The following is a 15726-nucleotide window of genomic DNA, read 5'->3' as shown; positions in this document are numbered from 1 at the left end:
CTTGGTACAGGGGTCTGCACGTACTAAGCACTCAATAAATACTATTGGTTGATTGATTTGAATATGTCTACCCCTCTAGATTGAAAACTCATTGTGGCAAGGGAAAGTGCCTGTTAACTCTGTTGTTCTGGACTCTCCAGAGTGCTTGGTACAAAGATCTGCACAAAATAAGTTCTCAATAAATTCCACTCATTGATTGCTTTTGATGTCTGTCGCCCCTCCTAGACTTAACCCTCGTTATGGCAAGGGAATGTGTCTATTAACTTTGTTGTGCTGGACTCTCCAGAGTGCTTAGTACAAGGGTCTGCACATAGTAAGCATTCAATAAATCCACTGATTGACTGATTTTAATGTCTATCTCCCTCTCTAGATTGAAAACTTGTTGTGGCAAGGGAATGTGCCTGTTAACTGTTGTTCTGGACTCTCCAGAGTGCTTGGCACAGGGATCTGCACATAGTAAGTGCTCAATAAATACCACTGATTGACTGTTTTTAATGTCTGCCTCCCTTTCTAGACTGAATTTAATGTCTGCCTCCCTTTCTAGACTGAAAACTCACTGTGGCAAGGGAATGTGCTGGTTAATTCTGTTGTTTGGGACTCTCCAGAGCGCTTGGTACAAGGGTCTGCATCTAATGAGCACTCAATAAATACCACTGATTGACTGCTTTTAATATCTGCTGCTCCTTCTAGACCGAAAACTCATTGTGGCAAGGGAATGTGCCTTAACAGTCTGTTGTTCTGGACTCTCCAGAGCGCTTGGCACAGGGATCTTCACATACTAAGTGTTCAATAAATACCACTGATTGACTGTTTTTAATGTCTGCCTCCCCTTCTAGACTGTAAACTCGTTGTGGCAAGAGAATGTGCCTTTTAACTCTGTTGTTCTGGACTCTCCAGAGTGTTTGGTACAGGGGTCTGCACATAGTAAGTGCTCAATAAATCCACTGATTGATTGATTTTAATGTCTATCTCCCTCTCTAAACTGTAAACTTGTTGTGGCAAGGGAATGTGCCTGTTAATTGTCGTTCTGGACTCTCCCGAGCGCTTGTACAAGGGTCTGTACATAAGCGCTCAGTAAATACCACTGATTGACTGCTTTTAATGTCTATCTCCCTCTCTAGACTGTAAACTCATTGAAGCAAGGGAATGTGCCTGTTAACTCCAGAGCGCTTGGCATATGGATCTGCACAGAGTAAGTGCTCAATAAATACCACTGCTTTTAATGTCTACCTCCCTCTCTAGACTGAAAACTCGTTGTGGCAAGGGAATGTGCCTGTGAAGTCTGCTGTGCTGGACTCTCCAGAGCGCTTGGTACAAGTAAGTGCTCAATAAATCCACTGATTGACTGATTTTTAATGTCTGCCTCCCTTTCTAGACTGTAAAATCATTGTGGCAAGGGAATGTGCCTAAACTCTGTTGTTCTGGACTCTTCAGAGCGCTTGGTACAAGGGTCTGCACATAATGAGAGCTCAATAAATACCACTGATTGACTGATTTTAATGTCTATCTCCCTCTCTAGACTGTAAACTCGTTGTGGCAAGGGAATGTGCCTGTTAACTCTGTTGTGCTGGGCTCTCCAGAGCGCTTGTACAAGAGTCTGCACATAGTAAGTTCTCAATAAATACCACTGATTGACTGATTTTAATGTCTATCTCCCTCTCTAGACTGAAAACTCATTGTGGCAAGGGAATATGCCTGTTAGGTCTGTTGTGCTGGACTCTCCAGAGCGCTTGGTACAAGGGTCTGCACAAAATGAGCACTCAATAAATACCACTGATTGACTGCTTTTAATGTCTATCTCCCTCTGTAGACTGTAAACTCGTTGTGGCAAAGGAATGTGCCTGTTAAGTTTGTTGTGCTGGACTCTCCAGAGCATTTGGTACAGGGATCTGCACATACTAAGTGCTCAATAAATACCACTGATTGACTGCTTTTAATGTCTACCTCCCTTTCTAGACTGAAAACTCATTGTGGCAAGAGAATGTGCCTGTTAGGTCTGTTGTGCTGGACTCTCCAGAGCGTTTGGTACAGGGGTCTGCACATAGTAAGCGCTCAATAAGTCTACTGATTGACTGCTTTTAATGTCTGCCTCCCTCTCTAGACTGTAAACTTGTTGTGGCAAGGGAATGTGCCTGTTAGGCCTGTTGTTTTGGCCTCTCCAGAGCGCTTGGTAATAATAATAATAATAATGTTGGTATTTGTTAAGCGCTTACTCTGGGCCGAGCACTGTTCTAAGCGCTGGGGTAGACACAGGGGAATCAGATTGTCCCGCGTGGGGCTCACAGTCTTAACCCCCATTTTACAGATGAGGGAACTGAGGCCCAGAGAAGTGAAGTGACTTGCCCACAGTCACACAGCTGACAAGTGGCAGAGCAGGGATTCGAACTCATGACCTCTGACTCCAAAGCCAATGCTCTTTTCACTGAGCCACGCTGCTTCTCTAAGTCTGCACATAATGAGCGCTCAATAAATCCACTGATTGACTGCTTTTAATGTCTATCTTCCTCTCTTGATTGTAAACTCATTGTGGCAAGGGAATGTTCCTGTTAGGTCTGTTTTGGACTCTTCAGAGCGCTTGTACAAGGGTCTGCACATCATGAGCGCTCAGTAAACACCACTGATTGACTGCTTTTAATGTCTACCTCCCTTTCTAGACTGAAAACTCATTGTGGCAAGAGAATGTGCCTGTTAACTCTATTGTTCTGGACTCTCCAGAGTGTTTGGTACAGGGGTCTGCACATAGTAAGCGTGCAATAAATCCACTGATTGACTGCTTTTAATGCCTGCCTCCCTCTCTAGACTGTAAACTTGTTGTGGCAAGGGAATGTGCCTGTTAGGCTTGTTGTTTTGGCCTCTCCAGAGCGCTTAGTGGAGGCCTCCTCCCACAGCCTATCCCAGAAGGCCATGGGACAGGCCCAACTGAGGCCATTCCCGGCCCCTTGCCCGCCCTGGCGAGATCTCGCGAGATCTGCGGGGAGGGGGGCGGGGCCTGGAGGGCGATGCCGGCAGCCCATTGGACGGCTCTCCGCCCTAGGCCCCGCCCCCTCGGCCTGCCCCGGGGCAGGCTGGGAAGGAGGGGATTTCAAATAATGGCGGCACCGGCGTGGACGGGATCGGACTAGGACCGGACCGGAAGTGGACCGGAATCGAACCCGAATCGGACCCGAACCGGACCCGAACCGGGGTTTTTTTTTTTTTCCTCGGTGTGAGCGGCAGAAGCAGCTCATGGCGGACAAAGAGGCGGCGTTGGGCGCCGATGCCGCGGCGCTGAGCCCCGAGCAGATGGAGCAGTACCAGGGGTGAGCGTCAGTGCGCATGCGCCTGAAGCCTGGGCCTTCTTCATTCATTCATTCAATAGTCATTCATTCAGTAGTATTTATTGAGCGCTTACTATGGGCAGAACACTGGACTAAGCGCTTGGAATGGACGGATCGGTAACAGAGACAGTCCCTGCCCTTTGACGGGCTTACAGTCTAATTGAGCGCTTACTAATAATAATGTTGGTATTTGTTAAGCGCTTACTATGTGCCGAGCACTGTTCTAAGCGCTGGGGGAGATAATAATAATAATGTTGGTATTTGTTAAACGCTTACTATGTGCAGAGCACTGTTCTAAGTGCTGGAGGAGATACAGGGTCATCAGGTTGTCCCACGTGAGGCTCACAGTCTTCATCCCCATTTTACAGATGAGGGAACTGAGGCCCAGAGAAGTGAAGGGACTTAATAATGTCGGTATTTGTTAAGCGCTTACTATGTGCAGAGCACTGTTCTAAGCGCTGGGGGAGACACAGGGGAATGAGGTTGTCCCACGTGGGGCTCACAGTCTTCATCCCCATTTTACAGATGAGGGAACTGAGGCCCAGAGAAGTGAAGGGACTTAATAATGTCGGTATTTGTTAAGCGCTTACTATGTGCAGAGCACTGTTCTAAGCGCTGGGGGAGACACAGGGGAATGAGGTTGTCCCACGTGGGGCTCACAGTCTTCATCCCCATTTTACAGATGAGGGAACTGAGGCCCAGAGAAGTGAAGGGACTTGCCCACAGTCACACAGCTGACAAGGGGCAGAGCTGGGATTCGAACTCTTAATAATAATAATAATGATGTTGGTATTTGTTAAGCGCTTCCTATGTGCAGAGCACTGTTCTAAGCGGAGACACAGGGGAATGAGGTTGTCCCACGTGGGGCTCACAGTCTTCATCCCCATTTTACAGATGAGATAACGGAGGCCCAGAGAAGTGAAGGGACTTGCCCACAGTCACACAGCTGACAAGGGGCAGAGCTGGGATTCGAACTCATGACCTCTGACTCCAAAGCCCGGGCTCTTTTCATTGAGCCACGCTGCTTCTCTGGTATTTGTTAAGCACTTAGTATGTGCAGAGCACTGTTCTAAGCGCCGGGGGAGATACAGGGTCATCGGGTTGTCCCACGTGAGGCTCACAGTCTTCATCCCCATTTTACAGATGAGGTCACTGAGGCACAGGGAAGTGAAGGGACTTGCCCACAGTCACACAGCTGACAAGTGGCAGAGCCGGGAGTCGAACCCATGACCTCTGACTCCCAAGCCCGGGCTCTTTCCACTGAGCCATGCTGTGCAGAGCACTGTACTAAGCGCTTGGAATGTACAAATCGGTAACAGATAGAGACGGTCCCTGCCCATTGACGGAGTCACGGTCTAATCGATGAGAAAGGAAAGGGGAAAGGAAGGAAATGGAAAAGGGAAAGGAAAGGTGAATGGTATTTATTGAACACTTATTCATTCATTCACTCAATAGTATTTATTGAGCGCTTACTATGTGCAGAGCACTGGACTAAGTGCTTGGAATGGGCAAATCCGTAACAGATAGAGACAGTCCCTGCCCTTTGACGGGCTTCCAGTCTAATCGAGGGAGACGGACAGACAAGAACAATGGCAATAAATAGAATCGAGGGAAAGAACATCTCTTTAAAACAATAGCAATTAAATAGAATCAGGGTGATGTACATCTCATTAACAAAATTAATAGGGTAATGAAGCTATATACAGTTGAGCGGACAAGCACAGTGCTGAGGGGATGGGATGGGAGAGGAGCAGAGGGAAGGGGGGAGAAGAGGGTTTAGCTGCGGAGAGGGTAATAAATAATATAGAAAAATTTGTATATGTGCAGAGCACTGGACTAAGCACTTTGTACAATTTGGCAACAGATAGAGGCCATCCCTGCCCAATGACGGGCTCCTATTCTAAAACATAAATAGGGTAATAATATATACAAATTTACTATGTGCAGAGCACTGGACTAAGCGCTTGGACTGTACAATTTGGGAACAGATAAAGGCCATCCCTGCCCCACGATGGGCTCAGACAGACAGCAGAGCAAAACAGAACAAAACAAGCAGTCTAGTGCAGACATCATCAAGATAAGTAGAATCATAGAGATATACACATCATTAACAAAATAAATAGGGTAATAAATTATATATACAAATTTACTATGTGCAGAGCACTGGATTAAGCACTTGGAGTGTGCAGTTGGGCAACAGAGACGATCCCTGCCCAATGACGGACTCACAGTCTAAAAGGGGGAGACAGCAGAGCAAAACAGAACAAAAGCAGTCTAGCGCAGACATCATCAAGATAAATAGAATATTAGAGATATACACATCATTAACAATATAAATAGGGTAATAAATAATAACAAATTTACTATGGACAGAGCACTGGACTAAGCGCTTGGAATGGACACTAAGGCAACAAAGACCATCCCTGCCCCACGACGGGCTCGTGGTCTAAACGGGTAAGACAGCAAAACAAGTAGTCAGGCATTGGTATGTATTGAGCGCTAACTGTGTGCAGAGCACTGGACTAAATGCTTGGAGTGAACACTAAGGCAGCAGAGACGATCCCTGACCCACGACGGCTCACAGTCTAAATGGGGGAGACAGATGGCGAAACAAGGAGTCAGGCATCAGTAGCATCGAGGTCAATAGAATCATAGATATTCATTCAGTGGTATGTATTGAGCGTTTACTGTGTGCAGAGCACTGGACTAAGCACTTGGAATGCTGCCCCTCGGGCTCACGGTCTAAACGGGGGAGACAGATGGCAAAACAAGGAGTCAGGCATCAGTAGCACTGAGATAAATAGACTCATAGATATACATTCAGTGGTATGTTTTGAGCGTTTACTGTGTGCAGAGCACTGGACTAAGCGCTTGGAATGGACAGTTCGGCAACAGATAGAGACCATCCCTGCCCCACAACGGGCTCACGATCTAAACGGGGGAGACAGACAACAAAACAAGTAGGCATCAATACCATCAAAATAGATGGAATCATAGATATATACACATCATTAATAAAATAGAGTAAAAAATAATATAAACAAATATGCACAAGTGCTGTGGGAAGGGGAAGGGGGAAGAACAGAGGGAGGGAGTAGGAGGAATAGGGAGAGACATTTGTTAAGCGTTTGCTATGTGCCAAGCACTGTTTTAAGCTCTGGGGGCGGGTAGGTATCAGGTTGCCCCACGTGGGGCTCACAGTCTTAATCCCCATTTTACAGGAGGAAACTGAGCCACAGAAGTGAAGTGACTTGCCCCAGGTCACACAGGCAGGTGGCAGTATTAGAACCCACGTCCTCTGATCCCCAAGCCCGGGCTCTTGTCACTTTAGTCAATCATTCGGTCGTACTTATTGAGCGCTTGCTGTGGGAGAACCCTGTATTCATTCATTCCATTGTATTGAGCGCTTACTGTGTGCAGAGCCCTGTACTAAGCACTTGGAAAGAAGAATTAGGCAACAGAGACAATCCCTGCCCAGCCATGGACTCACAGTCTAGAAGGGGGTGACAGACAACAAAACGGTACAAGTAGACAGGCATCAGTACCATCAAAATCATAGAATCATAGATAAATACACATCGTTAATAAAATAGAGTAATAAATATGTACAAATACAAACGGTTGGGAGAGGGCATTACAACAAGAAACGGTCACATTCCCTACCCACAGTTTTGAGTATGTGTCGGGGGACCCGGCCTAGGCGAGTGGGCACTGTGTGTATGTGTGAAAATTTTATTTATTTGTATTGATGTCAGTCTCCCCCTCTTCTCTAGAGTACAAGCTTGTGTGCAGGGAATGTCACTTTAATAATAATTATAATAACGATGGCATTTGCTAAGTGCTTACTATGTGCCAAGCACTGTTCTAAGCACTGAGGTAGATACTAGGTAATCAGGTCGGTCGGACACAGTCCCCGTCCCATATTATCATTATTATTATTATTATTGTACTTGTTAGGCGCTTACTATGTGCCACGCACTGTTCCAAGTGCTGGTGTAGATACAGGTTAACCGGGTTGGACACAGTCCCCGTCCCACACAGGGCTCACAGTCTCAATCCCCATTTTCCAGATGAAGTAACTGAGAGTCAGAAAAGTCAAGTGACTTGCCCGAGGTCACACAGCAGACCCGTGGCCATGCCGGGATTAAAACCCAGGTCCTTCTGACTCCCAGGCTCACGCTGTATCCACTAGGCCACGCTGCTTCTGTTGCCAAACGCTCTGGACAGTTTGTTGCTGTTTATAATTCGGTCACCTTCTCGCTAAAGAGGGGAGCAGAGGGGAAGAGAAAGCTCAACAAAAGATGAAGAAAGTCAACTCTCCTAGCTGATGGAGATCAGGGATTCATCTCAGTTTGTGATTCAGGGTGAGAAGGGAAAGCACAAAAGAAAGACAGGACACTGTGTGGTCAGCATCGGTGCCCCAGCGTTTATTTTTCTATTGTATTTTCCCAAGCGCTGAGTACAGTGCTCTGCACACAGTAAGCACTCAATAAATACGATTGAATGCGCTCTCAAAAATCACCATGACCTCCTTCTTGCCAAATCCAATGGCTCCTACTCTGTCCTAATCCTCCTCGACCTCTCAGCTGCCTTTGACACTGTCGACCGTCCCCTCCTCCTCCACACCTTATCTCACCTTGGCTTCACGGACTCCGTCCTCTCCTGGTTCTCCTCTTATCTTTCTGGCCGGTCATTCTCGGTCTCCTTCGCGGGCTCCTCCTCCCCCTCCCATCCTCTAACTGTAAGGGTTCCTCAAGGGTCAGTTCTGGGCCCTCTTCTGTTCTCCATCTACACTCACTCCCTCGGTGAACTCATTCGCTCCCACGGCTTCAACTATCAGCTCTACGCCGATGACACCCAAATCTACATCTCCGCTACTGTTCTCTCCTCCTCCCTCCAGGTTCCTATCTCCTCCTGCCTCCGGGACGTCTCCACCTGGATGTCTGCCCGCCACCTAAAACTCAACGTGCCTAAAACCGAGCTCCTTATCTTCCCTCCCAAATCCGTCCTCTCCCTGACTCCCGCGTCACTGTGGACGGCACGACCATCCTTCCCGCTCACAGGCCCACAACCTTGGTGTCGTCCTTGACTCAGCTCTCTCACTCACCCCACACATCCCATCCGTCGCCAACGCCTGCCGGTCTCGCTAAGATCCGCCCTTTCCTCTCCATCCCAACTGCTGTCGTGCTGGTACAAGCTCTCATAATATCCCGACTGGATTATTGTGTCAGCCTCCTCTCGGATCTCCCTTTCTCCTGTCTCTCCCTACTGCAGTCTATTCTTCATTCCGCCGCCCAGATCAGCTTCCTACAGAAAGGCTCTGGGCCTGTCACTCCCCTCCTCAAAAACCTCCAGTGGTTGCCTATCAACCTTCGCACAAAGCAAAAACTCCTCACTCTGGGCTTCAGAGCTCTCCATCACCTTAACCCCTCCTACCTCTCCTCCCTTCTCTCTCTCTACCGCCCACCCCGCACGCTCCGCTCCTCTGCCGCTCACCTCCTCACCGTCCCCCGCTCACACCTGTCCTGCCGTCGACCTCTGGGCCACGTCCTCCCACTGTCCCGGAATGCCGTCCCTCCTCACCTCCGCCAAACAAACTCTCTTCCCCTCTTCAAAGCCCTGCTGAGGGCTCACCTCCTCCAAGGGGCCTTCCCAGACTGAGCTACCCCCTTCCCTCTGCACCTCCCCCTTCCCCTCCCCTCAGCACCGTGCTCATTGGTATATATTTATTACCCTATTTATTTTGTTAATGAGGTGTACATCCCCTTGATTTTACTTATCTTGATGTCTTATTTTTGTTTTGCTCTGTTTTGCTTTGCTGTCTCCCCCCTTTAGACTGTGAGCCCGTCATTGGGCAGGGATAGTCTCTGTTGCCGAATTGTACATTCCAAGTGCTTAGTACAGTGCTCTGCACATAGTAAGCGCTCAATAAATACTATTGAATGAATGAATGTGTAGATCTGTAATTTATTTATCTATAGTAATGCTTGGCTTCCAGTCCAGACTGTGAACTTGTGGGCAGGGATGTGTCTTTTAAAGTGTACTCTCCCAAGTGCTTAGTACATTGCTTTGTACACAGTAAGTGCTCAATAAATGTGAATGAATGAGTGCGTGTGTGCTGGGGAGACCCAGCCCCTGGGGGGGCTCACCCCTGGTCTGACCCCCCTCCACCCTGGGGTAGTATGGGAGAGGGGGGCTGGGGAAGCAACGTCAGTCAGGTCTGGGCAAGTGGATGGGGGAGAACGTGTGCTGAGGCCCCCCCTTTCCTGGACAACCGGACAAGGCCGGACACCTCGGCCCTGAGGCCGCATTCAGGGACCCGGCAACAGCGGTGCCTCTTCGTGCCAACGAAAATAATGATGGTATTTGTTAAACGCTTGCTATGTGCCAAGCACTGTTCTAAGCACTGGGTGATGCTAAGGTAATCAGGTCTCTGTCCCACGTCCCAGGACGCAGTCTCTGACCCACGCGGGGCTCACCGTCTTAATCCCCGTTTTACCGTGGAGGTAACTGAGATCCAGAAGTCGAGTGAGTTGTACAAGGTCATAAAGCAGACAAGTGGCGGAGGCAGGATTAGAACGCAGGGCCTCCCGACTCCTAGGCCCGTGCTCTGTCCACTAGGCCGTGCTGCTTCTCGGGGCCCCGCACTTATCGAGTTGTTCGGAGTACGGAGTCAAGTCGGGCTTCAAAGTGGAGTCTTCGGTGTCAGTCATCTAGATTGATCAGATTAACTGGAAAGTTAATTTGTGCTTGGTAGACTGTGAATTCGTATTTGTGGAATTCAGTTAGCAACCTGGTCCAACTCTCCACTGGTCTTATTGAACGATTGCTGATGCAATCCCAGTTTACATTGGCCCCTGAGGTGATGGTGGTAGTCTCTGACCCTTTCTGCCCCCCACCCAAGCCACTTTCCCCTCCACCTCATCTAGTCTGTAAACTCACTGTGGGCGGGGAATGTGTCTATTATATTATTTTGTACCCACCCAAGCCCCCCTCTTAGGGTCGCACCTGGAGAGTTATACGAGTCGCAACTATGGGAGGGAGAGTCAAGCGGAGGCCTACCCGTTCCATTCCTAGCTTGGGCAGTGGCTGGTGAGTGGCAGGCCATCTGCTTCCGTCAAAACTCCCCCGCGCTGGGCAGCGGCGGCACGGGAGAGAGTCGAGGGCGGAGACTCGAGTTTACCACGTGGAAGTGTAAACCACTTCTGGATGTTTACTAAGAAAACTCTTTGGATCCACTGCCGAAACGATTGCAGGTGGAGGTGGGGCGTTCTGGGAGAGAGGCGTCCATGGCGTCGCTATGGGTCGGAGCCGACTCGACAGCCGTAAGACGAGACTCTCCCGAGTGCTCGGTCCCGTAGTTTACACCCGGTAAGTGCTCGATCAGTGCAATTGACTGGCCGACCGACTCCACTAACATGTATTGATCGCCCCATTAAAGCTGGGCCGGACTTAAGCAGATCGTCAAAGAAAACTTTTGTGCCGTTTTGGGTTTTGGTTTTTTTTCTCACTAATCAGACACGATTTAAGCTAGTAGAGCCAAAATGGATTTTTATTTGTCTTTGAGTGCCAAAGACCAACTGGAAGCTTTCAGTCAGCTGACACCACTTCGCTTCAGGCCTCTCATTTCTTTGGAGCGTCACTCAACTCTCCTCTCTTGCAGGTATTTAAAAGAAGCCAAAGACGCCACCAAGATGGGATCTCTGGAAGAGGCCCTTAGACTCTTCAATTTGGCAGGTGAAATCTTCCCCAGTGACAAAGTGAAGCACAGAATCAAGAGAATAGAGGAAACCCTGGAAGAGCTGGCTGAGGAGAAAGATAACGAATTCACGGATGTGTGTAACAGCGGGCTGATGCTTTACCGAGAGCTGCACCACCAGCTTTTTGAACACCAGAGGGAAGGCGTGGCGTTTCTCTACAGCCTCTTCAGGGACGGAAAAAAGGGGGGCATACTGGCAGACGATATGGGGTTGGGGAAGACGATCCAGATCATCGCCTTCCTTTCCGGCATGTTCGACGCCGAGCTGGTGAACTACGTTCTCCTGGTGATGCCGACCACTCTCATCAGCACGTGGACGCGAGAGTTCGCCAAGTGGACCCCGGGAATACGAGTCAAAAACTTCCACGGCGCGAGCAAGACCGAGCGAACCAAAAACCTGGAGAGGATCCAGAGGAAGACGGGCGTCATCATTACAACGTACCAGATGCTCATCAACAACTGGCAGCAACTTTCCAGCCTGAACGGGCGAGAGTTTGTCTGGGACTACTTGATATTTGACGAGGCCCATAAAATTAAAACCTCGGCCAGCAAAACGGCCATCTGCGCCCGTTCTATCCCCGCCCACAACCGGATCCTCCTCACGGGGACTCCAGTCCAGAATAACTTGCAAGAACTGTGGTCCCTTTTTGATGTTGCCTGCCAGGGGTCTTTACTGGGCACCTCGACGACGTTCAAAATGGAGTATGAGAATCCCATCACCCGGGCCAGGGAGAAGGACGCTACCCCGGGGGAAAAGGCCCTCGGATTTAAGATATCTGAAAATCTAATGACGATCATAAAACCCCACTTCCTGAGGAGAACCAAGGAAGATGTGCAAAAAAGAACCGCCAGCCAGCCCAAAAGCAACCTCTCCGAGAAGAGCCAAGACGACGACCTCGCGCCGGAAATGCCCTCCCTGTCGAGGAAAAATGACTTCATCATCTGGGTGCGCCTTACGTCCTTACAAGAAGACATCTACAGGAAATTTGTGTCTCTGGATCACATCAAGGAGCTGTTGATGGAAACCCGGTCCCCTCTGGCCGAACTGGGCGTCTTAAAGAAGCTGTGCGATCACCCCAGGCTCCTGTCAGCACGGGCCTGCACCTTGCTGGGTCTGGAAGGAGGCGGCTTCTCCGACCAAGATGAAAACGGAACGGACCACTATTCGGATATCAACAGGATCGGTCAGTTGCCTGACCAAACCCTAATGGAAGAGTCCGGGAAGCTGATGTTCCTTATGGCGCTGCTTAAGAGACTCCAGCGCGAAGGGCATCAGACTCTGGTGTTCTCCCAGTCAAGGAAAATGTTGGACATTATCGAGCGCCTCTTAACGAATACACACTTCAAAATCCTGCGGGTCGACGGGACGATCGCTCAGCTCGGGGAACGCGAGAAGAGGATTAGTTTGTTTCAGAAGAATAAGGACTACTCCGTCTTTTTACTTACCACCCAGGTGGGAGGAGTTGGTTTGACTCTAACCGCCGCCACCAGGGTGGTCATCTTCGACCCGAGCTGGAATCCCGCTACAGACGCCCAAGCGGTGGACCGAGCTTACAGGATCGGCCAGAAAGAAAACGTGGTGATCTATCGGCTGATCACCTGTGGCACCGTGGAAGAAAAGATCTACAGGAGGCAGGTGTTCAAGGACTCGCTGGTGAGGCAAACGACCGGCGACAAGAAGAACCCTTTCAGATATTTCAGCAAACAAGAACTGAGAGAGCTGTTTGTCATCGAGGATTTCCGGCTGTCCAAAACCCAGCAGCAGCTGCAGTCTCTGCATTCGGCTCAGAGGAAAACCGACGAGGAGCTTGACGGGCACATCGCCTACCTGCACACGTTGAAAATAGCCGGCATATCCGATCACGATTTGATGTACACGCGGGACGCGGCGGCTCACGAGGAGGCCCAGGAGATGGAAGAGCGGCGGTATATCCAACAGAGGGTTCAGAAAGCCCAACAGCTGGTCGAACTGGAGTCGCAGCACAACGAGCTCTTGTTGGAAAGAATCAGAACCGGAACGGAAGGGTCCTGGCTCAGGCCACCGATATTCTCCTCCCAACCAAAGAGGAAACCCCCCGAGTCTAAAACCGGGCAGCCCCGCTCTCTCTCCCCCGTGCGACGTCCCATTCTGTCGTCGGAAACCGTCGATCTCGCCCAGGACGACGTCAGCTCTAAGATGACCGGTCTAGTTCTCGACGACTCGGACGAAGAGGGGGAGACGGTGGAACGCTCCAGTGGAAAGACACCAAAATTCGGCGCCGGGCCTTCCCCCGCTTTACCTACCAAAAAGTGCCCCCGTGAAACTAATAGGTCGAAGGACTCTTTGATGGAAACATCAACTATCCGTATTCCCGACAGCGATAGCGAGGTCCTGCGTGATTCCGTCATGGAGTGTTCTCGGCATCCCTCCACGTCGGCCGTCGTGGACTTGACCGAGAGTCAGCCTCCGCTTCCAGAGGCCGAGATGTCGGTTCAGGCTTTGGACTCGCTCGCTAGCCCGGCGGGGAAGGAGGCCGGGGTGAGAGCGGGTGCGTCCCCGTCCATCGACAGGCCGGCGGGAACCCAGTCAGCATCTCCCAGTGTCTTTCGGAGTTCTGGATTAAGTGAAATCAAGGTGAGAGGCGAGTCCTTAGTATCCTCACTGCACTATACTAATGACTTCAACCTCGTCTTGGAAGATTCTGTGGAGGGTGCCCAGAAGCCTTCCGTAGCGTCTCTGGAGGGCATCCAAAATGAAGATCTCTTAGATGGTTCTGTAAATAATTCTAAAGCAAGGGGCGACTCTGAGCTCTTGCAGCCCGATGGACACCACTCTGTGCGTAGCGTTCATCTCTCTGACACGGAAGGCGAAGGGGAGAGTGAACTCGTCGTGGTGATGGGTAAAAAGAAGGCTAGAAGAATAATCGTCTCGGATAGCGAGGACGGAGAGGAGCCCGAGGCACTGATGTCTCCCTTACGAAACTCGGGCCAAGAATTTAGGGCCTCAACCCCTAAATGGGAGACATCCAAATCAGATCCCGTCTTCTCACCTGGAGCGCTTGGCAGCGGGAAGAAGCCTATCACGCCACCTGCCAGGCCTGACGTGGATTTAGATCGTGTCGCGGATGTGGAAGGGCTAGAAATTAGCCGTCGAGCCGAGAGAATCGAAGATGGGTCAGAATCGGAGTATTTTGAAGAGGCAGAAGAAGGCAGCGAAGAGACTGGTGATTCTGAAGAACCAGCTGGAGAGACCGGAGATCTCGAAGATGGACCAGAATCCGAGTTTTGGGAAGAGGAGGCAGAAGAAGGCAGCGTGGAGGAGGATGACTATTCTGAAGAACCAGCCGGAGAAACGCTGGGGACCGAAAGCGAGTCCTGCAACTTCAGCATGTCGGAATCGGATGCCGGCAGAGAGGGCCCATCTGCTGGTGAAAGCTCGAGTGAGGCCTCTGCGGAGGAAGCTGAAGCTCTAGCTGGGGAACAGAATGACTTTTCTCCAGCGAAAATGCAGGTAGAAGATGATATTTCAAATCACCTGAACTCTGTCTCTGAGACCGATAAGTATGACGCTCTAGTAAAACGCGGGAAGGAGTTAAAAGGCCGGGGGAACTTACAGGAGGCACTGGATTGTTTACTTCAAGCCTTAGACCTAAAAAGCGATCCTGAAATCATGCTCCTGACCCTAGGCCTTTATAAACAACTTAAGTAAGACTTGAGCCTGTGACCTCTTTTTGTACACTTTCTGCTAAGCTTTTGAAACGAGTTGATGGCTTGGAGGAAAAGAAAGGTCTATTTGGAATCAGGGCGTGAGCTCGCACACCCAAAAACATAAATTCTCCGTATTAATTTCTGTTTTTCCTTTAGTGTAAATTGGCATCCTGACTTTATTGTGCAAGCACCGCCTAGGAATTGATTCTATTTTAGTCTGGAATTTCTTTTCCATGTTTAGGCCTGAAAAATAAAGTTTGTGTATATATCTTTCAAGTCTGGGTTTTTGTCTTTTTTTTCCCCTCCAGATCAACTTGCAAACTAGTCGTGATCTGAATCTAAACAGTGCTTTTTATAGTATTTGTTAAGTGCTCACTAGGTGACAGATACTTGTAAGTACTGGGGTAAGTACAAGTTAATTAGGATGAATGCCCTCCCCGCCCCGCAGAGGGTTCACGGTCTAAGTAGGAGGGAGAAAAGGAGAACTGAGGCAGAGGAGGTATGTGACTTGCCCAAGGTCACACAGCAAGCAATTGGCAGAGCTGGGAATAGAACTCAGGACCTCTTCCAAGCCCATGCTCCACTAGGCCACACTTTCTCTTAGCTTTCCCCACACCCCTGCCTTGGGTACTTCTTTAAAGGCCTTCCATTCCTTTTAATTGCACTGTTTCTTTCCCTGCAATTTCTACTCATTGTTAATATCCCAAATTTCTACTTTGTCCGGTAGAACTCAAAGATGGGGGCAGGAAACGCCAGTGCCTTGTACCTATGTGGGCTTTTAATAATGATGGTATTTGTTAAGCGCTTACTATGATGAATGTAAAGTGTACGTACCAACCTTAACTGTCCTGGAATTTCTAATTTCTTTTTTCCCCCCCTCTGACCATTTGTTTCCTGGTGGCCTCATGCTATTCTCTACACTGGTTCTAAATAGTCTTCAGCCGCTAGCTAAGACTTCGGTAA

At 49.5% G+C, this 15726-nt stretch overlaps 1 protein-coding gene across 3 annotated transcripts; it reads left to right on the top strand.

The window, feature by feature from the left end:
- Window positions 1–440: 440 nt before the first annotated feature.
- Window positions 441–15039, top strand: ERCC6L (ERCC excision repair 6 like, spindle assembly checkpoint helicase). Of its 3 annotated transcripts, none has more exons than XM_029067737.1 (3): window positions 441–456; window positions 1122–1192; window positions 10981–15039. In XM_029067737.1, the coding sequence occupies exon 3, from the start codon at window positions 11012–11014 to the stop codon at window positions 14762–14764; it is 3753 nt and encodes a 1250-aa protein (XP_028923570.1). In that variant the 5' UTR covers window positions 441–456; window positions 1122–1192; window positions 10981–11011; the 3' UTR covers window positions 14765–15039. The 3 variants fall into 3 exon arrangements, with proteins under 3 accessions (XP_028923570.1, XP_028923569.1, XP_007667463.2); XM_029067736.1 differs by lacking the exon at window positions 441–456 and adding an exon at window positions 837–924; XM_007669273.3 differs by lacking the exons at window positions 441–456; window positions 1122–1192 and adding an exon at window positions 3074–3299.
- Window positions 15040–15726: the final 687 nt, after the last annotated feature.

Source organism: Ornithorhynchus anatinus, chromosome 6, assembly GCF_004115215.2.
Source record: "Ornithorhynchus anatinus isolate Pmale09 chromosome 6, mOrnAna1.pri.v4, whole genome shotgun sequence".
In the NCBI taxonomy this organism is placed as follows: domain Eukaryota; kingdom Metazoa; phylum Chordata; class Mammalia; order Monotremata; family Ornithorhynchidae; genus Ornithorhynchus; species Ornithorhynchus anatinus.
The sequence above is the reverse complement of the archived record's forward strand: the minus strand, read 5'-3'. Positions and strand labels throughout refer to the sequence as shown.

What these genes read in the sequence shown, in the direction of transcription:
- ERCC6L (XM_029067736.1), top strand. Translation starts at nt 862, where the DNA reads ATGTGCCTTTTAACTCTGTTGTTCTGGACTCTCCAGAGTGTTTGGTAC. An exon ending in GGTACAGGGGTCTGCACATA is followed by an intron (nt 925 to 1,121) that starts GTAAGTGCTCAA and finishes CTCCCTCTCTAG; the next exon opens with ACTGTAAACTCATTGAAGCA. An exon ending in GGCATATGGATCTGCACAGA is followed by an intron (nt 1,193 to 10,980) that starts GTAAGTGCTCAA and finishes CCTCTCTTGCAG; the next exon opens with GTATTTAAAAGAAGCCAAAG.